Source organism: Haliotis cracherodii, unplaced genomic scaffold, assembly GCF_022045235.1.
Source record: "Haliotis cracherodii isolate W230 unplaced genomic scaffold, xgHalCrac1.p SCAF_16, whole genome shotgun sequence".
In the NCBI taxonomy this organism is placed as follows: domain Eukaryota; kingdom Metazoa; phylum Mollusca; class Gastropoda; order Lepetellida; family Haliotidae; genus Haliotis; species Haliotis cracherodii.
The window spans coordinates 16,949,612-16,974,940 of NW_027266271.1; the positions used below are offsets into that span (position 1 = coordinate 16,949,612).

The window sequence follows — 25,329 nt, forward strand, 5'->3', positions numbered from 1 at the left end:
TTTCTAAATTTTCATTCAAGAAAGAATTCCCAAATGAATAGGTTTCTTTTCGAAAACAACTTCTGAACACCCATGGTGCATTGAAATTCTTACAGTGTACAAAACAGATTTGCATTGCTGAAAAATTCGAATTATATTTTACGCAAAGAATAAAAACCAGCGTTGAAGAAAAAATGTGAAAAAATAGGTCAAGATCCAGTGTGTTCAAGGCTGGTACCAAGGAACCCTTCCCATTATTTACACAATGCCAGGAGATATAACGTCTCGAGTATCCTTTGGGTACAATCAGATACAGTATCGCCCTACCATGGTTCACGTCAGAGAGTAGAAAGTTCTGTACACAACTTTTAGCAGTTTTTTAGCAATATCAATGGGCTTCACATATCGACAGTGATTGAGAGCAGCGCTGCAATGTTCTTTAAACTCTAACGTCACTGCATTGTAAACTTGTTGCATGATGTCATCACACTGTATAATGTCATCAATGGCATATCGCTACACGTTAGAAGGATAGAAATCATTGAGGTCATCATTATAATCCATTTGCAAAAAAAAAGTCCACACATTATTTATTATCCAAATAGAAATTATCATGTTTTCTTATAGATGATGTAATATCTGTATGTGGTTACTCTGTTATAAAAAATTGAATACTATTAATCATATTTTCATGCAAAACTGTTAAGACGGGGAATGATCACATAATCGACAGTTCCTCTTGGCCTGTCCGTGACTAAATTTCTAAATTTTGTAGCCTCCGGGGGCCGTTGCCTCTCTGCACCCCCGACTGGCCTGCCTAGACAACATGTACAACGAGGACACGACCAGGGTCTGCTTCCCTTTCAACCAAGGCTTCATTCTATTACCTCTAGATGCGTGATGATCCAGTTTAGAATAGGTCTTCAGCAACCCTTGCTTGTCGTAAGAGGTGAGGTGAAATGAGGTTTAACGTCGCGTCCAAGATGATTGCACTTATATAGCAACATGCATGCACGCGTGTGTGTGGCTGCTTGTACTGGTCCGGACTGATGCCGATTTATAGTGCTAGCTCACTGAGATACCAGGCTGCAGTTTAACATGAATACCCCCCTCAGATACAGTATACTGACTTCGAGCCGACCAGTCTTTGTTTTAGCCCATTAATGCCTAGCACCAGACAGGGTAACAACAAGTACCATCTTTCAACGTCTTTTGGTATGACGCGGCCGGGGATCAAACCCCGGACCTTCCACTCTCCGGACGGACGCTCTACCACTAGACCACTGAGGCGGTCGCTTGTCGTAAGAGGTTAGAGCGATAGAAACTAACAGTTTTGGTCCATTTGTCTTTGTAATGATAACAGAGCAAAACCCTTAAGAAGGGCAAATTTCTACTGGTCCTTATGATACCTACACTATTGGGCAGTTTGGCAAGGACTATAGGACTAGTGCCAATTTCTAACGCTGCGACTATGCATGCTGTAAGAGGGGACTCACTGGATGGGGTGGTCAGGCCTCTCTGGCAGAACCATCTAGGCCCTCGGCCTGATTAGGAAACAAATAAAGCACCCGGAGAGCGGAAAGTGCGGGGTTTGATGGATGCGTCATACCAAAAGATGCTAAAAGATGGTACTTGTTGTTACCCTGCCTGGAGCTCAGCATTAAGGGGATGATGGCTTGGACTCAGTATGCTGTGTCTGAGAGGGGTATCTCAGTGGATTAGCACTATCAAATCGGCATTAGTCGACACTCTCTTGGACGAGATGTTAAACCCCATTTCACCTCACCTCATTTTACCCAATGAAAGACGTTGCTCATGATATCAATCACTTTGCACAGCGATACTCACCAAATTCCTGTGAACCACATTGTCCTATCACAAGATTCAATCATTACAGCTAGCAGCTGATAGGAACAAAGACCATACAGAACACATTAATAGCACTTAATACTTAGGAATATTATCCCAGTATTGTGTAGTTTAAAGGCATATTTGTGAAATTACCCCACTAAAATGTCCGTGTTGAATGATCATTTCATTGAGAGCAGAGGCAATAACAGACTGAAATACTTTCAACAACTCACCAATCTGCAAACAACATGCCTATCTATCCCACCACACTCAAATATGATCGTAATTACATGGCAAATTCACCCCACATGCAGAGAGATTCAAAGACATTGCTGGAATACAAAGAGAAAATCACCACTAATTCCTTCAGTGTACTCTTTCCTCCTCATCATCACAAACCCTATCTCCCTCAAGTGAAACAAGCCTTGGATATGAGAGTACATCATAAACATTGCTATCATCCATATATACTTGAAAACAAACACACCATCATGTGGTTGGCATTGGAATCATTAAACTATTTAAAATCGAACACATGTTGCACATATTTTCTGGAACTTTCGCATAGCATGGGTCTATTTAACTGGGTTTTTTTTCTTTAAAAGGATTATTTGACATTGTGTTTTCATCATGAGGAACAAGAGAAGAGTAGATGAGCCTAACATTTGAAGAACAATGTATGTCCAACAGTACTAGAACAATGCCATACGGAGTGAAATTAAACCAAACTAAGATCCCCCCCTACCCCCCTCACACCCACTCTACCCCATGTCACGTTAGTAGATAAACTTATCTGATGTTCTCTTTGATTATTTCAATATGAACAGTCGACAGCCCTTGTCAGTTTCTCAATAATGTATCATAACAACTGTCTGATGTTATGATATGATACTGTATCACCATGTTGTTTTCTCAAACATTATGTCAGTGAACTCTTGTAAATTATGTGTTATAACAACTTTTTTATTTAAGTATTGACTGTGGATTTTTTCGGTTCATTGAGGTCTGAATCAAAAACTGATGTGCAAACTGTTTGAAAATGTTATGCGGATTCTTACAAAAGTTAACGCATTATTTTTTTTATTCACACCTCAATGAACCAAAAAAAGTCCACAGTCAATCCTTATAATTAAATTCGACAACAATCTACAATAGTTTAACCAAGAAAAGTTTTAAAGGAGACAAAAATGACGGGATTGATACACATTCCAGGTGTAGGAATACATACTGTGGCGTGACACGAATCAGATGATTGTTTAATTTATGCACATAACTTGACACACCTACAAAGTCAGTAGCCAATCAAAGGAGAGTAGGATCTAAGAGGTCATCGGACCTGTCAAACAAGGCAAGAGGCGAGAAGAACTGCAACAGTCAGACTGTAACGAACCGGAACAAGTATGTCCGGGAGATTCAGAAGGCGGTTGTTTCAAATGACGTAGTCAGTTACAGCCATGAGTTCCCTGAGAACGGGAAGACAAAGTTGGACAAATGCAGGTTAGAAATGAAGCCCAAAGTCATGAAATTTGAGGAGCGCAGTGAGCGGACAAAAAACAGGCAAGGGAGAACCTGCACATTTGCTGTTTCATTCCTTCTCGGCCTTCAGTTTCAAAGGGTAGTTTGGACAAGAGCAGAAAGGGAATTCCTTCGACTGTAATATTGGGATGCTTCGACATTCTGTAGTAATAAAAGTAGTCCTAAAATCAGAATGGAGGAGGTATAAATGAACACAACAAAAATTTAATTATGTAATGACACAATACTGTATCACCATGCTGCTTGCTGCAACATCCCGTCAGTGTACCCTTGTCAGTTATGTATCATAGCAACTGTCTGAATGTACCGTAATGTAAAGACACAATACCGTATCACCATGCTGCTTGCTGAAAACCTCACGTCATTGTACCTTTGTCAGTAATGTATCATAGCAACTGTCTGAATGTACCATAATGTAATGACACAATACCGTATCCCCATGGTGCTTGCTGCAACATCACGTCATTGTACCTTTGTCAGTTATGTATCATAGCAACTGTTTGAATGTACCATAATGTAAAGACACGATACCGTATCACCATGCTGCAACATCACGTCAGTGTACCCTTGTCAGTTATGTACCTTATAACTGTCTGAATGTACCGTAATGTAAAGACACAATACCGTATCACCATGCTGCTTGCTGCAACATCACGTCAGTGTACCCTTGTCAGTTATGTATCATAGCAACTGTTTGAATGTACCATAATGTAATGACACAATACCGTATCACCATGCTGCTTGCTGCAACATCACGTCAGTGTACCTTTGTCAGTTATGTATCATAGCAACTGTCTGAATGTACCGTAATGTAAAGACACGATACTGTATCACCATGCTGCTTGCTGCAACATCACGTCAGTGTACCCTTGTCAGTTATGTATCATAACAACTGTCGGAATGTACCGCAATGTAAAGACACGATACTGTATCACCATGGTGCTTGCTGGAACATAACACAATGAACCATTGGCAGCAGAATGCTCTTTGCCTTGTGGGAAACACATTTCAACAAATCATGAAGGAAGGCCATAAAAGGAAAAGCAATTTTCTCAAGAACTTTTCAAATAAATAAATAATTACATTTTCATTCAAGTTCTTCTAAAATGTGATGCAGGAGACATTATATTTTTCACTCTTTTTAACTATTTCCTTAAAAGGTATATATGTACATTGACTGTTGATGGATGTGATTCACAAGAGGACCACATATGGTTAATGTAATCAAGTTGAGAAAGAAGGGATTTTTTGGTGATTTTTTTGGTCTAAATATTTGGGGACAATAAACTGATGGATGGCAGGTTGGTAGTGAGGCGGGTGAAAATCTAACAATTACCTAATTATAAGTGTTTAAAGGGATACTTTTGACCGATTTACTGTTAAAACTGCCAAAGGAATTTAGATTAAACCTGCATACCACCACCGTTTCAGAGGATTCCATCTGCAAACCATTTTGAGTTATTTTCAAACACAAGCAACTTTTCTGCGTAGAAGTCAAAGACGTAAGTCTACTTGTCTGAAAGTGAAGCAGTTTTGATCACACGAGTACATACATGTCAAACATGTATTACGCATGTAGGCAAATCATTTTGCAATGGCCAACAGCCTACATCGATCCCAAACCCAGACAGGTATTTCCTACGGGACTGCTGATTTCCTCAAACCTTCGTCGGGCAGGAAATTCTTTCCCATACAACAACACGACAACAATAATGCGATGTTCATTTTTTTATTTGCCGCCATGCCTTGTTAATATGGGTGGCCGACGATAGCATGCTGTGGTTTGAATTTATACATGATATAAGTGCCTAAGACATGTTAGACCATGTCTGGAATCATATCAACTGCTGAAAATGAAATAGCAGTATATTACTACTGAAAAGAAGTTAAAGAACACCTGATTCTTTCAAATTACTATACTTATTCTGTCACACCCATGATTGGAAGCCTGTATGTTGCAATACCTGTTGCAATATGTTGCAAAAAAATGCAATATGTTGCAAGGGAGCCATGACAGATTAACCATAGCCGTATCAAAGAATCAAGCGTTCTTTAACTTCTTTCGAGTAGTATATTGTCTGTTATCTGTTATTCATCATCATGGGGGCTGCATATTGAAAATACTTCAATATTCAGACTGAGTTTAGTTTTCAAATGGAAATCATACAAAGAACTTGTTGACCCGGACTCAAATTACTTGGAACCCCTTCAGGGCAATGACTTGAGAGCAGCTGGATATTGATTGTGAAGTAACACAGTACCTATGGTTGGTTACACCAGAAAGGAGAAGGGATGATAAGGGGCTTTATTGACAGGTAGGATTTGACTATGTTAGAAAGGAGATGCACTTTATTAGAAATCATTCTGAAGGTCATCACATGTGTTGGGAATTGTGTAAGCGGTGAACTGTTGCATGAGGTGAAATTAACAATGGTTAATGTATAGTTAGCGCATGAGTTTGGGAAGGAGTGAGTGGAGCTTTAGGGAGAATTGGAGCTTTAGGGAAAATTGGAGCTTTAGGGAGAAGTGGAGCTTTAGGGAGAATTGGAGCTTTAGGGAGGAGGGGAGCTTTAGAGAGGAGTGGAGCTTTAGGGAGGAGTGGAGCTTTAGGGAGGAGTGGGAGGAGCTTTAGGGAGGAGTGGGAGGAGCTTTAGGAAGGAGTGCAGCTTTAGGGAGGAGTGGAGCTTTAGGGAGGGGTGGGAGGAGCTTTAGGGAGGAGTGGGAGGAGCTTTAGGGAGGAGTGGAGCTTTAGGGAGGAGTGGAGTTTTGGGGAGGCGTGGGGCTTTAGGGAGGAGTGAGTGGAGCTTTAGGGAGGAGAGGGAGGAGCTTAAGGGAGGAGTGAGTGGAGCTTTAGGGAGGAGTGGAGCTTTAGGGAGGCATGGAGCTTTAGGGAGGAGTGGAGCTTTAGGGAGGAGTGGGAGGAGCTTTAGGGAGGAGTGGAGCAGCTTTAGGGAGGTGTGGGAGGAGCTTTAGGGAGGAGTGGAGCTTTAGGGAGGAGTGAGTGGAGCTTTAGGGAGGAGTGGCGCTTTAGGGAGGAGTGAGTGGAGCTTTAGGGAGGCATGGAGCTTTAGGGAGGCATGGAGCTTTAGGGAGGCGTGGAGCTTTAGGGAGGCGTGGAGCTTTAGGGAGGCATGGAGCTTTAGGGAGGCGTGGAGCTTTAGGGAGGCATGGAGCTTTAGGGAGGCGTGGAGCTTTTGGGAGGAGTGGAGCTTTAGGGAGGCGTAGAGCTTTAAGGAGGCGTGGAGCTTTAGGGAGGGGTGGGAGGAGCTTTAGGGAGGAGTGGGAGGGGCTTTAGGGAGGAGTGGGAGGAGATTTAGGGAGGGGTAAGTGGAGCTTTAGGGAGGAGTGGGAGGAGCTTTAGGGAGGAGTGAGTGGAGCTTTAGGGAGGAGTGAGTGGAGCTTAAGGGAGGAGTGAGTGGAGCTTTAGGGACCTACACCGACACGTCGCTCCTAATTGTAAAAAGAAGTTTTCATCCATATATCTTATCCTTACTTGATTCTTTCACATTACTACAGTTTATTTGTCATTGCATTGTTTGTTGTTTGATGTTGCACTCAACAATATTTCAGTAATACGATGACAGTCTGTAAATAAACAAATTTGGACCAGACAAACGAATGATTGATATAATGATCAACGGTCCACTCTGGGTACAATGAAATGCAATCAATCAAGTCACTGGGCCTGACCACCTGATCAAAGTTTCCTCTTACAAGTTTCTTGGGACCAATTCCGGATCCCCAACTGAGGATGCATTTGCTGGAATAAATCACAGGAACATCACACACTAACCCCTAATTGACCCTAATTGACCCCTGAAACAAAACTAACATGACCCTCCATACTTTAGCATATTTGATCCCCTGAGCTTACATTATTCACTGAGTGAGAGAGTTGTGTTTGATGCTTCTTTTAACAATATAACAGACACCAGGGGGACACCAAGCAAGCTGAATGGTAATTCTCATGAAGTCTTTGAAATGAAAGGGGATCTTTGATATCCTTACTAAAGTACTTAAATCTATTTAAATATTAAACTTGTAACCTTTGGGCATGTTGGGTGGTGAGGTGAGGTGAAATAGTGTTCAACGTCGTGTTCAAGATTAATGCACTTATATAGCAATGTGCATGCACGTGTGTGTGTGTGTGTGCGTGTGTGTGTGTGTGTGTGGGAGTGTGGGTGGGTGGGTGTGGGTGTGGGTGTGGGTGTGTGTGTGTGTGGGTGTGTGTGATCTTGTTCTAGTCTGGACTAATGCCGATTTTATAGTGCTAGCTCACTGAGATACCATGCTGCAGTTTAACATGAATACCCAACTCAGACACAGTATACTGACTCCGAGCCAACCAGTCCTTGTTTTAGCCCCTTAATGCTGAGCACAAGGCAGGGTAACAACCAGTAAGATCTTTCAATGTCTTTTGGTATGACGCATCCAGAGATCGAACCCCGGGCCTTCCACTCTCCGGCAGACGCTCTACCACTAGGCCATGGAGGCAGTCTGTTACCTTAGGGTTGTGACACTGACACTTTCATGCTCAATTCCGAAAACTCCCTTTCATGATTAAGTGAAAATTGTCATATTGAAATCTTTGACAAAATTAATTTTGTATTCACACCTATTCAACGACTGAATTCTAATATTATAAGGAATAAGTTCAACAAGGAGTCAAACTTTTGGGGCAATGGATTTTCAGACAAACCTGAACTTGAAGATTTCATTGGCATAATTCAAATACAGGGCCCAGACCCCTAAAAAAGGCTTGTGGTTTGAGCAGGCCCTTCTCATTACGGTGGAGTTGAGCTGTGCCTGATGTGGGAGTTATGTCAAGCTTGCCAGCAAGCCAGGCAGGATTGTTCTAAATTGTCCAGCAATGGTGAACACATGGACAGGACTTCCCTACAACAACCTGTGGATGTGCTGCCACCACTTGCTTGCATCCTCATCAGGCTGATGTATTTACCAGAGGATTTATCTTAGACAAAAGTCAAAAGGCTCCCAAGCTCAAGCACTGTATGAAACTTTGGCCCAAAACAGCCTCCTGGTGTCCGAAATAGACTTTCATAACAAATTCCTGTGATATAAAATTAAACAATTGCTAACACACCCATCTATCACCACATCTCAGTCATGACAACCAGGTTTGTGGTCTACCCTGTGTAAGATATAGGTAGTCGGTTTCCGAAAACAAAATTCTTTACATTGATATCCCTCTCGTGAAATATTTAACAAATGAATTAACAGAGGAAATCTGGAAAAGTTCATTTACATGTTATCCACTAATCTGGTAACAGCGTTTTTTGGCACACCTAAGCGAAGCGATTCTGCGAAATTGTGTTTGTTTTTTTGCTGTACTCAGCAATAATCCAGCTATATGACTGCAGTCCTTATATAATCGAGTCTGGACCAGACAATCCAGTGATTGACATCATGAGCATCGATTTACACAATTGGGATATGATGACATGCATCAACCAAGCTAGCCTGACCACCCAATCCCACTAGTCACCTCTAAGGACAAGCATATCTTCACAGGTATCTGAAAATTAAATTGTGATGTCACAGATGAGACAAGGTTATCCATGTTACCTGTCCGAATCCAAGTTGAAGCCAATCAAGTTGCATCCACCATTAAGTTTTAGGAGGATCACAAGGGGTACATGGGGTTTTATACCATGTTTGGCGCAAAAAATCCCATGTTCCCCAAGTGATCCACTACAACAAAATTATCTTACCAACATGTTTTTATATGACATTGTCAAAGAATTAAAACAAATTCAAAATTGATAGAAAACAGCAGTTCGATTGAGCGGAAGTTAACTGTGCTAAGTCACATGACTTTCATTGACTCAGAAAAAGCATGCAGAAGGGAAAAGGGATTTACTCTGCCTCTCAGAAATCCACTTGCAGCCTGTCGTGCTTGTGGTAGGGGATAAGGGATATATTCACCCATTGAGAAATTTATTTCCCTCCAAGGGTAGATACATAGTATTTTATCAAGATCACATGGACCAATCAGATCTCATCATTCTGACATGGAGGTATGATAAAATCATTTATCAGCAAGGATAATTAATGCAAGCCTTCTAATCTGTTGCAGGTGCAAATTACCAAAGGTAACTGGATGGGTCAGCTTGCTCTGTCAATATCAGGGAAAACTGAAAACAAACATAGGAAACCGGTTTCCACCAGTAATAGCTGAACATACCTCCGGTGTCCAAGCCAGCTTTAATGAGTTCATCTTTGACCGTCTGCTCCAACTGCTGTTTCTGCTCATCTGGCACATCAGTTCCAGCCTTGACTGTATCGCCCGCCTTGACTCTGGTCACCCGCACTTTCACCCGGTCATCATCCGCTACATCCCCCTTTGTGCCGGGAGTGTCTGAAACACAAGGCAACACAGTCAATAACTTCACACAGACAAAATCAACATTTAGCAACAGCAGTTTTGTTTTCATAGTTTGTTGTTTAAAGGCGCACTCAGCAATATTCCAGCTATATGATGGCAGTCTGTAAATAATCGAGTCTCGATCAGACAATCCAGTGATTGACATCATGAGCATTGATCCACGCAATTAGGATATGATGACATGCATCAACCAAGTCAGCAAGTCTAACCAACCATCTCATCCCATTAGTCGCCTCATACGACAAGCATAGTCGCCTTTCATGGCAAGCATGGGTTGCTGAAGACCTATTCTAGCCCTGATCTTCATGGGTCAGTCACAGTTGTATGTTACCATCAATAATGTTTGTGGGTGGGTACGGATGGTGAAGCCTGGGTTGAAACAGAGATTGAAATTAACCTTGAAAGTGTACTAGCCCAACTGGTGATATTATATAGAAACCCCCCGAATCACCAAGAACAAGCATGGTTTATTTCATGTTAAAACATTTTTCTGTCATGACATCATTTCTCGAGATTCGAAGATGTGCTCGCACTTTGATAACATCATGTATTCGACAACGTTATTCTTCAAAGGTAAGTGTCTTGCAAGTTGTTCCCCAAAGAAGTAGCTGGACTACGCTGGTATACGCAGTGGCCAAACAATTGTATCCAAAAGTGAGTGAGTGAGTATGGTCTTACGTCACTTTTAGCAATATTCCAGCAATATCATAGTGGGGGTCACCAGAAATGGTCTTCACACATTGTACCCATGTTGGGAATCGAACCCGAGTCTTCGGCGTGACAAGCTAAGGCTTTAACCACTAGGCTACCCGACCGCCCCAAAAGTGGGAGAGATATGACAATCTGTATCAGGAGAAAAGTTAAAGACAATCGACATGAGGATCGCGAGAATATGCAGGAAATAGCAAACTTCACCCACCTGTTCATAAAATGGACTTGTCTGACATATCCGAGGTCGGATTCTATTCAGGGAGTCATCATTAATAAAATTTGGGTAAATATTTTTAAAGCTTGTACATTTCATCAACATCCTTTAAGAGGCTGTACATTATGTTAATATCTCATATAAGAAATAAACAACTCATGGTCGTTGTTTATCGCCAATAAAACACTGCAGGGAAAATAAACCATTCGGGGCTGCGCCTCTCCCAGCAGTGTATTATTGTATGATAAACAACTCCCACTCGTAGTTTATTTCTTTAAAATGTTTTGACCTGGTTGACTTCATCAACTTTTTTACCTGTACGAAAAGGAGTGTTTTTGTTTTCATTATGCAATAAAACATCCTTCTCCCAAATGACAATGGATTTCCTCAAACTGGGGTATCCCGACCCAAACTAACTGTCAGTTATTTGAAGCCATTAAGTAATTATTCAAAGGTCAAGACATTTACAAATTGAAGACACACTGGGCCTTTAAATCATGTTTTTTTCCAAAGCGTGAATGAAGCATGTTGTCACAGCCCCGAGTTCTCCGGATAAGAAGCCGTATTAATCACTGTGTGTGACACACGAGGTTCAACAAGATCTACTTCAAGGTCTGTGTAATGTTTATACGGGACAACTGTGCCTGGCCGGATTACACATTCCAGTAAACTTCCTGTTTTTACGCTAGAAATAGATGTAGATTCATTTATTAATCATCCTTCATCTATTGTATGAGTAAGAAACGAGGACTAAAGTATTTAAGGCTGGAAAATAAAATAATCGGTTATAGCTTTAGAGGGAGTTGGGTTTAATGCTGCTCGGAATGTATTTCGGTGAGTTAATCATGGTGTGTCTTTGTCAGCGCAGTGAGGGGGTAGAACCAAGGGTGGTAAATTGACAGCCAAAGGATGAGACTCGCACTGGGAATTGTTTTGCTAGGACAACAGGACCAGTTGTACCCGCTCAGCAGTGGAAGTAAAACAACCATGTCAAGAGGGGCGTCGAGTGGAACAGAGAGGAGTGGGTGAATGATTGGGTTACAATTTAGCATCAGCAATATCTCAGCCCTGTTGCAGGGAGGAGAGTAAAGCGGGTCGAGTGGAACAGAGAAGAGTGGGTGAATGATTGGGTTACAATTTAGCATCAGCAATATCTCAGCCCTGTTGCAGGGAGGAGAGTGGAGCGGGTGGAGTGGAACAGAGAGGTGTATGTGAATGACTTGGGTACAATTTAGCATCAGCAATATCTCAGCCCTATTGCGGAGAGGAAAGTGGAGCGGGTCTAGTGGAGCAGAGATGAGTGGGTGAATGACTTGGGTACAATTTAGCATCAGCAATATCTCAGCCCTATTGCGGAGAGGAAAGTGGAGCGGGTCTAGTGGAGCAGAGATGAGTGGGTGAATGACTTGGGTACAATTTAGCATCAGCAATATCTCACCCTATTGTGGGGAGGAAAGTGGAGCGGGTCTAGTGGAGCAGAGATGAGTGGGTGAATGACTTGGGTACAATTTAGCATCAGCAATATCTCACCCTATTGTGGGGAGGAAAGAGGAGCGAGTCAAGTGGAACAGAGAGAAATGGGTGAAGCACTGGCTAACAAGTTAGAATCAGTAATATCTCAGCCCTATTGCGGGGAGGAAAGTGGAGCAGGGTGGGGTGGAACAGAGAGGTGTCGGTGAATGATTGGGTTACAATTTAGCATCAGCAATATCTCAGCCCTATTGCGGAGAGGAAAGTGGAGCAGGGTGGAGTGAAGAGGTGTAGGTGAATGACTTGGGTACAATTTAGCATCAGCAATATCTCAGCCCTATTGCGGGGAGGAAAGTGGAGCAAGTCAAGTGGAACAGAGAGGAGTGGGTGAAGCACTGGCTAACAATGTAGCATCAGTAATATCTCACCCTATTGCAGGGAGGAAAGTGGAGCAAGTCAAGTGGAACAGAGAGGAGTGGGTGAAGCACTGGCTAACAATTTAGCATCAGCAATATCTCAGCCCTATTGCGGGGAGGAAAGAGGAGTGAAGTAAAGAGTGAGGGGAGAGGAGGAGGAGGCAGGGAGAGGAGAGGAGAGGAGATGAGCTTATCTGACTACTTGTTATACCAATGTCTACGTACATATGTCAAAATAGTCATGTTTTGTTTTTCTCTATTTTAACCCTGAATCCAACCCCATATACACTGTTAGAAATGGTCCAAAGTTCCCTAATGCAAATTGTATGAGGTGACTGAATGGATCATTGCTCACAGGTTTATCTGGTCCAGGATCAATTATTAACAGGCCACCATAAAAAAGCTTTAATTTGGGTGACTGTCACATGAAACAGCAAAGAAACAAACCTTCGTTCCTCCAACAACATGGACAACTAATAATAATACTTATGATAATGATTTGAACATGTCCCAACGGATCCCTAAAACCACCATGACAAACAACCAATTTAACTGTAATCAGCTGATAGACTAACTGCTTTTTGATTCAGTTCATCATACCAGTACACGTATTTACCAAATCATAACATGTGTTATAAAGCTGTCATCCTATTTGTTAAATTTGAAAATCCTTTATTATTAAAACTGGTATCTGCACATATTATTGCTAGTACTAACAAAACAAATTTTCAATAAATATTATCTCAAGAAACATGGTACAAATCTGTTGATCAAAGGGGAAAATGAATATTGAAAATGAAGAAAAAAATAACAAAAACATTATCCTGCTTGAAAAAATTGGTTTCAAAACACATGCTTGCAATCATTCTATTATTGCTCTTTCTCAATAAAAATAAAACCAAACTTCAAGACATCTGCGTCAATTTCGGATTCTGCACAACAGAGTGAAAATATTGAGACAGCGGTGAACCACTTGAACACAACAAATTATGACATCTTACAAGTGAACTGTTAACAGGTGGGGATGACGTGGGTTGACACATCTCACACACGTGTGTAAAGTTGCCACAATAACTGACTACTTATCACATACACACACACATTTCATTACCTTGCTTTGTAGTCAGGTTGAACATACGCAATGACAAAACACAGCTGGAAATCACAAAATTTTCACTGTTTGTGTACAAAGAAAGTAGAATTCCTTGACATCAGTGGAAATAGCTGTGAAAGAAAAACAGCTGTCATCATTTTGAGAGGAATTTAGGGGTTATGTGTACTTTGCCTCAAAAATTAGAAATTTAAACACTCATAAGATATTTCCTTGGCAACAGGGAGATATTTAATTGAGTTCTTAGCAGAACATGTATGAGGTGCACAAATTTTGAAACACACTGCCACCTAGGACATATTGTCACCATATTTGTTAACTTTCACAATGATTTCAGAAACATACCATTAAGCAACCAATGCTTTCCGTAAAAGGCGACTATGCTTGCCGTAAGAGGTGACTAGCGGGATCGGGTGGTCAGATTCGCTGACTTGGGTGATGCATGTCATCGTATCCCTATTGTTTTAGATCGATGCTCATGATGTCATCTGGATTTTCTGTTCAAGATTGAATTATTTACCGACGTCATATAGCTGTAATATTGCTGAGTGTGGCGTTAAACAACGCACAAAGTCGCTCTCATTACTGTGATGACATGGCTGATATAAACGCTGGAATTCAAGACGTCTTAAACTGAAAAATACAGTTGATTTCTTTTGTGAATAAACCCCATGTATACAACACATTTTACGTTAAACAAAAGATATTACACACATTAATAAAATAAACACTGCATTTACTTCCCATTCACTTACGTATATAAGCCCCCATGTCACAAAATAATTACAATTCAGCACGGTGGTTGTCCGGAACAGCATGAATAATACCAAACCACAGACCCTATTCGTATACAAGTCTCGCATAGACTCCCTGGTCACACGACACGTGACCGCTGTGCCTACACAAACATAATATTGGTATACTGGGATAGAAACAAGGTTTTATTTCCCATTACCACAAAAATGATCTGCTTCAACACTGACATCTACAGGATGGTAAGAATGGAGGTGGAGAGGTGAAATGGGGTTTAATATCGCGTCCAAGATTATTGCACTTATATAGCGACGTGCATGCACATGTGTGTGTGGCTGCTTGTAGTAGTCCGGACTGATGCTAATTTACAGTGCTAGCACACTGAGTTACCATGCTGTAGTTTAACATGAATATCCCACTCAGACACAGTATACTGACTCCCAGCCGACCAGTCCTTGTATAAGCCCCTTAATGCCAAGCGCCAGAGAGGGTAACAACAAGTACCATCTTTTAACGTCTTTTGGTATGACGTTGCCGGGGATCAAACCCCAAACCTGGTAAGAATAAAGGCCAGACTCAGTAACTTAGCTAATTGCATAAGTGAGTTGTTTTTAATGCAGTTTTGAACAGTATTCCAGTTATATCATGGCGTGTCAGCATAATGTGGGAGAAAAACCTGAAGTGATGCAGGACTCGGATGTTTACAATTTTGGTGAAACACACAATTGGTATGCCATGATCATAGGTTTCTGGTGCGACGAAGGGATACAACTCTGCAAAGCGAATTACAGCACCTTAGACGACAGGGCCACCTGTGCCCCCTCTACCTAACATAAAGTATACTCTTTTTATCACCTTGAAATCACTATTTTCAGAATCAGCTCAATGATCCTTTCATGAAAAAAACGAGAGAAAAACATCTAAACTAAATTAAAGTATCACAAACATACTAAATTCCCTTCCAAAACATCTTAAATGGCTTAGAAAAAGTTTCAATGTAAAACTGCCCTGACAAGCTATCCAGTTAGAGCGCGTAATTGCAGTAATCAACACATGGCATTTAAACGATGCAAGGAGATTGACATTGGAGTGGTTTTCTTGAAGCTACCCCGTCTGACATGGAGGGGTTGACCTTTCCTTTGACAGCATGTACCTGCACAATACTGTCTTCCACTTAGAAATGAACTTTTTGTAAATTCGACCAATAGAGTTTCAGCATGGTTCAAAATGTTATCTGCAATTGGTACATAGCACACATTTGCCAACGTTTCACACAAATTGTTTCTTGTTAAAGGTGTTTCAAACTGGTGTCCTTAAACTTCAGAAAGAAAGATTGAGAAATAAATATGGTTTACATTTGTCCGAAGTATTATTTTGGTTCACCATGGAAATCAATCAGGCATGACAACACACGCCTTAAACGAGTGAGTGAGTTTGGTTTAACGCCGCTTTTAACAGTATTCCAGTTATATCACAGTGTATCAGCTTAATATGGGAGGAAAGCCCGAAGTGATGCAGGTCTCAGACGTTTACCACTTTGGTGAAACCCACAAGCACAAGTATGGTACTGGCAAACGTAATTGGGGTGAACTGGGATTCGAACCCATGAATATAGGTATCTGGTGTGCCCAAGGGACACAAATCAGCACAGTGCAAGGTGCTACCTTAAACAACTGGGCCATCTGTATCCCCCATTACTCAAAAGAAGTTAAAGAAACACCCTACTTTTTTTTTAAGGCATTTGTTAATCTGTCATTGATCTTGTTTTGAACATTATTTAGTCATATCACAGTATGTCAGAAAGCCACGCAAGTTTTAAGTTGGTACCACTTTAGTGAAACCCATGAGCACGGGTATGGTGCTGAAATAAAGCCTTGAGCATGGGAAAAACATTAGTTTCAGAAAGGCAGGATTACCATATGAAGGCTAAATGCTGACAGTGAGGGAAAAAAGTGATTTGTTTTTATATTTTTTATTTATTTTGCCAAAGCAAACTGTTTTCTAACCCAAGATTTACACTTAAACAAACTTCAATCACACAAAATCCACCCTCCTCGTTCACAGGCCTGCATGCAAGAGTTCTTTTCATTTTATCTGGCTTTCCACAGCAAAGAAACTTAAACAATTTATTCACCACTTTCAGGAAATAGGCAGGAAGGTTTGGGAGGGTAGGAAACAAATAATTCAGTTTTGAAATAAGCAAGGCCTTAATAAAGACAATTCTACTGCAGGGGCATAATTCTTGTATTCCACATGTTCAATTTTACTTCCCTATTTTTACTGATCTTGGTAAGCATGGTAACAAGAAGCAGAATTAAGTGATATGTTAAATTGAACATAAATTTCATATAATTCTTAATAGACAGAACATACTCAAAGTGGTTCTAAAATTGGATCATTATAGCCTAAATTTGCTTTGTGGATAAACAGTTGTGTTGATTAATTTATAAATATTTTGATAAAATTAACACAGAACAAAACACATGCATATGTGAGCAATTAATTTGAAATTTCATGAATGGTTGAGTTAATCGCCAATGTCCAAAGATATATAGATCTATACTACCAACAGAAAGTTAAGGACCACCAGATTCTTTCATACTACTCGTAAATGACACCCTGCAATTTTGTCAGTCAAATATCATGAAATTAGAGTTTCAAGTCTACTACTAGAGGGGCGGTGAGGTAGCCTAGTGGTTAAAGCGTTCGCTTGTCACGCCGAAGACCCGGGTTCAATTCCTGACATGGGTACAATGTATGAAGCCCATTTCTGGTGTCCCCCGCCGTGATATTGCTTGAATATTGCTAAAAGCGGCGTAAAACAATACTCACTAACTACTAGAAATAGCCGCTATTAACATGTGTCTTCAGCTAGCTTTACGTTTTGAATGTACTCTGAAATATTCCTAGGCAAGAAGTTTCCATATGATTTGACGTAAATATGTGTATCGCGATACGTATTGTATCATGACCTACATATCATGATACGTATCATATCGTGACCTTGGTGTATGGTAATAAAAAAGAATCAGATTGTCCTGATCTCGTTTTTCAGAAGTAAAGTAATGTCAGACTGAAATCAGCCTTTGAAAAACCGTAAAAAAAGCTGTACACCCAAAGCAATGTTCACTCATTCCCTCACCAACTTATTCAATCAAATCAACAACAAATTCTTCCCACAGCTAGGGCTTGTGACGTTTCACGTACACATTCCTATCAACGTACTATGTGTTACATTCAACACCTGAAGAGCATTAATAGTCTCAAACAAACCGTAAACGTCTGCACTAATGTGCCCTTGAGTTGCAAAACAAACCCTCAAACTAACATCTAATGGAGTTTGGGATGATACAACTTTATCAGGGCAAGAAGGAGAGCAAACATAACGACCAAGGTGATGAAAGTATTAAGTGCCCGGTAGACGCACCTTAATTGAGCAACATCACACATTCATAGGAAGATATGTTTGCACTGGACTGAGCAGAGTCAATACATTCCACATCAGGATAAATACTTGCGCAAATCAAAAGTAGTCAAAAGGAGATTTCACTTCCTCATTGTTGGACATGAGGGTTGTTAAATTTGACATTCTTTTGAAATTTGAATTTTTTTATGTAGATGAGACTCTAGGATTGGAGATAGCGTTTCCACATTCCTGGATGTAAGCTGGACATGTGCTCAATGAATCAACAAATGTGACCTACCATGAGGTTAGGGACCTTATGGGTGAACAATCACATTCTGACTTTTCATTATATTTTAAAACGACTGCATCTTCGGAACATAAAAATACAATTCACAAGCTTCAATTCATATTTTTTACAGAGATACATAACAGACATACATCACAGCACAATTGTATCCTAGCACCCACAAGGTCCCTTTATTCCTGGAGGGTCAGAAATGTTGCTTGTACTGTCCTCTCATAAACGAATTGAGAAAGGTTTTCATCCGCTTTTAACAACATTCCAGCCATATCATGGCAGGGGACACTAGAAATGGGCTTCATCAGGGCTCGATTTAAGGAACTCGATTTAGCTTGCGTCAGGTGAAAACCTGAAAACCAAGTTGCACAAAACGAAACCAGGTTGCCCTGGGTCCCATAAATTTATCAAAGTTAAAACATGTCTGTTGCCAGTGTCACATAACTTAATGACTCACTGCTGAAAAATTTAATAGTAACATGTGCACATAATCTTGAAGTACCCACAGTTTGATGACATCACCCCCAAGAAAGCGTGACAAATTACACGCAACACCAAGATTAGTGATGTAGTATGGTAAATAAACTGTAGAGGTACTGAGTGTGTTCAAAGATTGATTTTGTTTGGACAAGTAAGCATAAGTCAGACACAAATTTGATTTTTTTTTTACATGCACCAGGTGCATTTAGACATAAAAATAATTCTATGTTTTATTAGTTTACTATTTACAATCAAGTCATGTTTTCTCGGACAGGGACAATCGACAATGTTTGAAGATAGAGAGTAAATGAGTGAGTAGCGTTTTACGCCACTATTAGCAGGATCAGCAATATTCCAGCAACATCATGGTTAGAGTGAGTGAGTGAGTGAGTATGGTTTAATGCTGCTTTTAGCAATATTCCAGCAATATCACGGTGGGGGACACCAGAAATGGGCTTCACACATTGTACCCATGTCGGGAATCGAACCGGGGTCTTCGGCCTGATGAGCAAACGCTTTAACCACTAGGCTATCCGACCGCCCCTCATGGTGAGAGAGTAGGCCAATCAACTTTTCCATAAGACATATTGGAAAGAACTTTGCAAAGATAATAAATCATCCCAAACTGGCTTCCACAGGAGATATTACCTATATTATTAAGTGAGAGGAAACAATGTCTCCTAGTAGATATAGATACAATGAAATTGCATCACAATTTGCTTTGCAGACCATTGTGATGTCATCAGTTACCAAGTTTGCAATCAAATGACATCACTGATACACCATTGTGATGTTATCGGTAACCAAGTTTGCAATCAAATGACATCACTGATACACCATTGTGATGTCATCAGTTACCAAGTTTGCAATCAAATGACATCACTGATACACTATTTTGATGTCATCAGTTACCAAGTTTGCAATCAAATGACATCACTGATACACCATTGTGATGTCATCAGTTACCAAGTTTGCAATCAAATGACATCACTGATACACCATTGTGATGTCATCAGTTACCAAGTTTGCAATCAAATAACACCACTAAAAGACCATTGTAAACGTTATTTTTTAGAGGGGAGTGTCTTTCGCATCCAAAAGCGAGAGAGATAATCAGGTAATCGACATGAGGATTGTGAGAATATGTGGGAAATACCCACCTGTGCATAAAATGGACTTGTCCGACATTGCCAAGGGTAGATTCTATTGAGGGAGTCGTCATTATTAAAATATAAGTCAATATTTTTAAAGCTTGTACATTTCATCATCAACATACTTAAAGAGGCTGAACATAATGTTGATATCTCACATAAGAAATATTCGACTAATGGTCGTTGTTTATTGTACAATAAAACACTGCAGGGAGAATAAACCACTCGGGGTTTGCAACGTTTTATTGTACTATAAACAACGACCATCAGTCGAATATTTCTTAATCGAAAGACACTCGATGAGATTCTCCTTGTATACATTCCTAACGAGTTCACTGCACTGTGCTGCACTGGGCCCCAACATTAACCTGGTCTTACCTTTGCTTGTTGTCGGGGTCTGGCTGCCTGGACCTTTTGGTTTTTGGATGTTGGGAGTCCCTCCGCTTTTACTGGTCATCGTTTTCTTATTGAATTGCTCTAGTTCTCTGTCGACATTGTCAATTTCTGAAAGGATAAAGAGATATGTGCTTCATGTGGCAAAGCAGACTTTCACGATTACATTTATTTTCTAATCTAAGTGAGTGAGTTGGGTTTCACACCATTAGAACAGCATGTATTAACCACTAAGCCACCCTTTGCTCCCTAATCAGGTGAACCTATTAAATAAATAAATGTCAAGTTTAAGTTAAAGATATTTCTTAGCTATCTGCTAAAGATGTGTTCCTAGTTATTCATAATTCCATGTTCAACCAAAGCAAATGATATATCTATCATTGCTGCACTTTCCATACTGATAATTACACAATATATTTCTGGAAGATATAAACCAGTTAAAATGTTTAAATCAACATAGCAAAGTTACAAAACTGCTGTTAAATCCTATATCCTGACTTCATTATTATTTACCCCAAAATGGGGATTCCAGGTGGAGTAAAACACCCTAGGGTCACAGGCTTGCTGTAAGGCCTGACTCCCTTGGGCACCAAGCTTGTTGTAAGGCCTGACTCCTTTGGGCACCAATCTTGTTGTAAGGCCTGACTCCCTTGGGCACCAAGCTTGTTGTAAGGCCTGACTCCATTGGGCCCCAAGCTTGTTGTAAGGCCTGACTCCCTTGGGCAACAAGCTTGTTGTAAGGCCTGACTCCCTTGGGCACCAAGCTTGTTGTAAGGCCTGACTCCCTTGGGCCCCAAGCTTGTTGTAAGGCCTGACTCCCTTGGGCACCAAGCTTGTTGTAAGGCCTGACTCCCTTGGGCACCAAGCTTGTTGTAAGGCCTGACTCCCTTGGGCCCCAAGATTGTTGTAAGGCCTGACTCCCTTGGGCACCAATCTTGTTGTAAGGCCTGACTCCCTTGGGCACCAAGCTTGTTGTAAGGCCTGACTCCTTTGGGCACCAAGCTTGTTGTAAGGCCTGACTCCCTTGGGTACCAAGCTTGTTGTAAGGCCTGACTCCCTTGGGCACCAAGCTTGTTGTAAGGCCTGACTCCCTTGGGCACCAAGCTTGTTGTAAGGCCTGACTCCCTTGGGCCCCAAGATTGTTGTAAGGCCTGACTCCCTTGGGCACCAAGCTTGTTGTAAGGCCTGACTCCCTTGGGCACCAAGCTTGTTGTAAAGCCTGACTCCCTTGGGCACCAAGCTTGTTGTAAGGCCTGACTCCCTTGGGCACCAAGCTTGTTGTAAGGCCTGACTCCCTTGGGCACCAAGCTTGTTGTAAGGCCTGACTCCCTTGGGCACCAAGCTTGTTGTAAGGCCTGACTCCCTTGGGCACCAAGCTTGTTGTAAGGCCTGACTCCCTTGGGCACCAAGATTGTTGTAAGGCCTGACTCCCTTGGGCACCAAGATTGTTGTAAGGCCTGACTCCCTTGGGCACCAAGATTGTTGTAAGGCCTGACTCCCTTGGGCCCCAAGCTTGTTGTAAGGCCTGATTCCCTTGGGCCCCAAGCTTGTTGTAAGGCCTGACTCCTTTGGGCCCCAAGCTCTTAATAAGATCTGATTCCCCAAGTCCCTTCTATGTCCCTCCTATTGACCAATCAGATTCCACCTCTCAAAAATGTGATAAAACTGGTCCTACTTCGCAAAGTGCATCAAATCACATGGGCACCGTGATTAAAAACATTAAAAGATTTGAAAATATTTTTTGACAACAAGTTGGCGGTACACATACTTTGCAAATCCTGCAATCGGCCAAAATCTGCACGTCTGTTTAGGAACCGGATATTCATTTTGTCATGTGATATTGACTGCACTATGCATAGACTCGTTTTAGTCCAGCCAACATATAACTCCATAATTCCAGCCTAGTTCGGCAACGGTGGAAACTGGACTTTCATCGTCAGTTAAGTCTCTTGCCTCGGGAAGATGACTGTGAAACAACTGAAATAATTTTTTAAAATAACTCTCACTCACTCACTCACTCCTTTATGACCATCGTTCCAAATATCGCCTTTGTACATGGTATACACTCAACATTAGAGCAAATCTTAAACACGTATCACTTCCCTCAACTCCTGCACTTTCTCTCCACCCACACCTAAACTACACCTATTGGGAAACAAGCAGCCAGGGCAACCTTAAACATTCTTCCCTTTGTGAAACTCTCGGAGGCAATCATTAAAGTGTTTTTTGACATGCACATTCCATGGTTTAGAAGATAAAAGATCCACACTTGCCGCTGAGCCTATAACACAGGCAAGGCTGGAGCACAGTTTACGGTTGTTTAGGGCTGCTGTTCAGTGTTGACAGTTCAACAACAAAAAAGTCATCCACAGTTTTATTTATGCATGTTATGTCACCCAAATCTTGAAAGGAAGTTTATAAACGTTTAAGGTGGTCCCTGACATGCAAATAAACATACAATAAATATGTACCGTATTCGACGTAATAAGCGCCCCGCTCTAATAAGCGCACACGGTTATATTTGCTAATATATTGGCTAGTGAACAATCCCAATTAGCACCTCTTCCGATCGATCAATGTACACGCTCTCGTGTGTAATAAGCACCCTATATTATGGGCAATCAAATTCTGGAAAAATATATCTGTCGTATATAAACATTTCAGGCTGTCAGCATAAACCACGAAATTTATCTTTCAACTCTTTTTTTCACCAAAATAATATTCTTATAAGAGCCCCCTATTTCTAATTTTGAGAGCGCCCTGGGCGCTTATTACGTCGAATACGGTACTTGAATTGGGGGAAACATCTCAAAATAGTTGCTAAATTCACAGAGATACAGGGATCAGTGGGTACATTTCCTTTTCAACATGACCTCTGAAGCTGACTGCATTATTTAACATGAACACTAGTAAACTAGAAAAGTGTTTGCAAGTTTGTGCACTAAGGCTGGGACGGGTAACTCGGGTACTCGGGTGGGTACTGAGAAGGACCTGGGTACCAACAGGACTAATGGACCCATGGTCAGTCATGTGATATACTGTATTGCTTGATGACAAAAATGATCTAGAACTATATGGCTACACCACAAGTCACTAATGTTTGCATTTCTTTCTGACTATGTACCCATTCCTTCTGACTTTATGTTTGAATAAAGATAAAACTTCAGGCAACTTCAGTGTATGCATGACCAGATCGTTTCATACGCGTATCTAAATACATGTTGCCAGGGCTAAGGTCAAACAATTCCCAATCTAACATTTTGTACCTATCTCTTGAGACCTATAGCGGGTACCTGGGTAGGGTCAGGTAAGAGGGGGGTGAGTACCTGGGTAGTAAATTTGGACTCGTCCTAGCCCTAACGTGCACACACAGCAGCAGCCCTTCACCCTCAGTTTGGGACGGTCCCAGAAACCATTACATAGCACCATCCCATTACCATTCATTTGGGCAATAACTTGCCTACTACAACCTCAAACATGATAAAGTACCTTGTCTCTAGCTAATGAATCCCTGCTGGTATATGATTTCCAGTACAATGACACCACTTCTGGTTTGGAAAACACACTCCTAATGCAGTACAATATCAAACCAGAGGGTCTTACACGGTTAGAAACTAACAGTTTTTGTCCACTAGTCCTTATAATGATAACATATATCAAAACCCTTAAAATGGGCCAATTTCTACTAGTCCTTAGGATACCTTTACTATTGGGCAGTTTGGTAAGAACTACAGGACTAGTGCCAATTTGTAACGCTGTCTTATGTTTCCAGCTATCCTCATAAGAAAGCTATAGACATGACAGGTTTAATCACTTGCTTCCAGTTGAGGAAAATACTTGTTATGTGCAGTGCTGCTTTAAAAAGTGAGTGAGTGAGTGAGTGAGTGAGTGAGTGAGTGAGTGAGTGAGTGAGTGAGTGAGTGAGTGAGTGAGTGACAGTCAATCATCCATGCCAAAGATTTGTTTGTTGTTTAAGTTAAGTTTAACGCCGCACTCAGCAATATTCCGTAAATAATTGAGTCTGGACCAGACAATCCAGTGATTGACATCATGAGCATCCATCTATGCAATTGGGATACGATGACATGCATCAACCAAGTCAGTTAGCCTGACCACCCGATCCCGTTAGTCACCTCTTACGACAAACATAGTTGCCTTTTACGGCAAGCATGGGTCGATGAAGACCTATTCTACCCCGGATAGACGTGCATGTGTTGCTGCTTGTACTTGTACTTTTTCGTGAGTAAGGGACACAATCACACAATGACACTCAATCACAGAGCCTGTCCATGGCTTGTAGACTAACATCTCGTTTCTGAAATGAACATATCTTACAGAAAAAAAACAGTTGTTAAATTATCTCAATAAAAATAGAATAAAAAGGAGCCCAGGGACTTTTGATCTTCAGATATTGCAGTAATCAAGACTTGCCCACTATTATAGACTTGCATGGGCTGTATTGGATACATTTGTTTCACGGTCTGTGTGAATCACAACACTGAGGACCTACACTTCTCCATTATCGGGAGGGAAGACAGGAAATCTTTCACTGGGTCTGTTATTTATAACCGCCTTCCTTACCCTTCTCTGTGTGCTCCAGTTTAGTGATGAGTTTGTCCAGTGTCCCGGCGAGCTGCTTGAAGGCCTGCTCCTTGTCAATCTCCTCACCATACATCTCCTCGGCCTGAGAAGGAGGAACACTGCTAATAAGTCAACTTGTGTTGGAAGCTAACTCGTGATGGTTGACCATTGAATACATGACACTTTTTTATGGATAGCGACTTCTTTTATTCTTTGTACGAAGATTCAGAGCTACGTTTTGCTCCATCATCACCTGATAGCTCTGAAACATCGTACAAAGAATAAAAGAAGTTGCTATCCATAAAAAAATGTGTTCTCCCAACTTCTAAATGCCTATCAAAGACTATCATTGGTTAAAAAAACAACAATTAAAGATCAATCAAGAATGAAAATAAACAAACTGTATATCCAGAAAATGAGTCACAATTGTGTGACAATCCCATTTATCTTGTGACAATTTGAGTGTGGTAACTTGAAAAATAAACAGAGTCATTCGTGACTTGACACACAAGTGTCACAAAGTATTGTGACGTCATATAAAAGAGTGTGAGACCGCTTCCATGGTCTAGAGGT

General features: G+C 41.1%; 1 protein-coding gene across 1 annotated transcript in view; it reads right to left on the bottom strand.

Moving 5' to 3' along the window:
* Window positions 1–25,329, bottom strand: part of LOC139463885 (protein OS-9-like) — a 62,768-nt gene that overhangs the window by 21,408 nt on the left and 16,031 nt on the right. The window contains exons 12-14 of the mRNA XM_071245296.1: window positions 24,757–24,859; window positions 20,161–20,286; window positions 9,572–9,745 (exon numbers count right to left, since the gene is read on the bottom strand). Coding sequence (XP_071101397.1) covers window positions 9,572–9,745; window positions 20,161–20,286; window positions 24,757–24,859 — 403 coding nt within the window. The remainder of the gene's footprint in view (window positions 1–9,571; window positions 9,746–20,160; window positions 20,287–24,756; window positions 24,860–25,329) is intronic.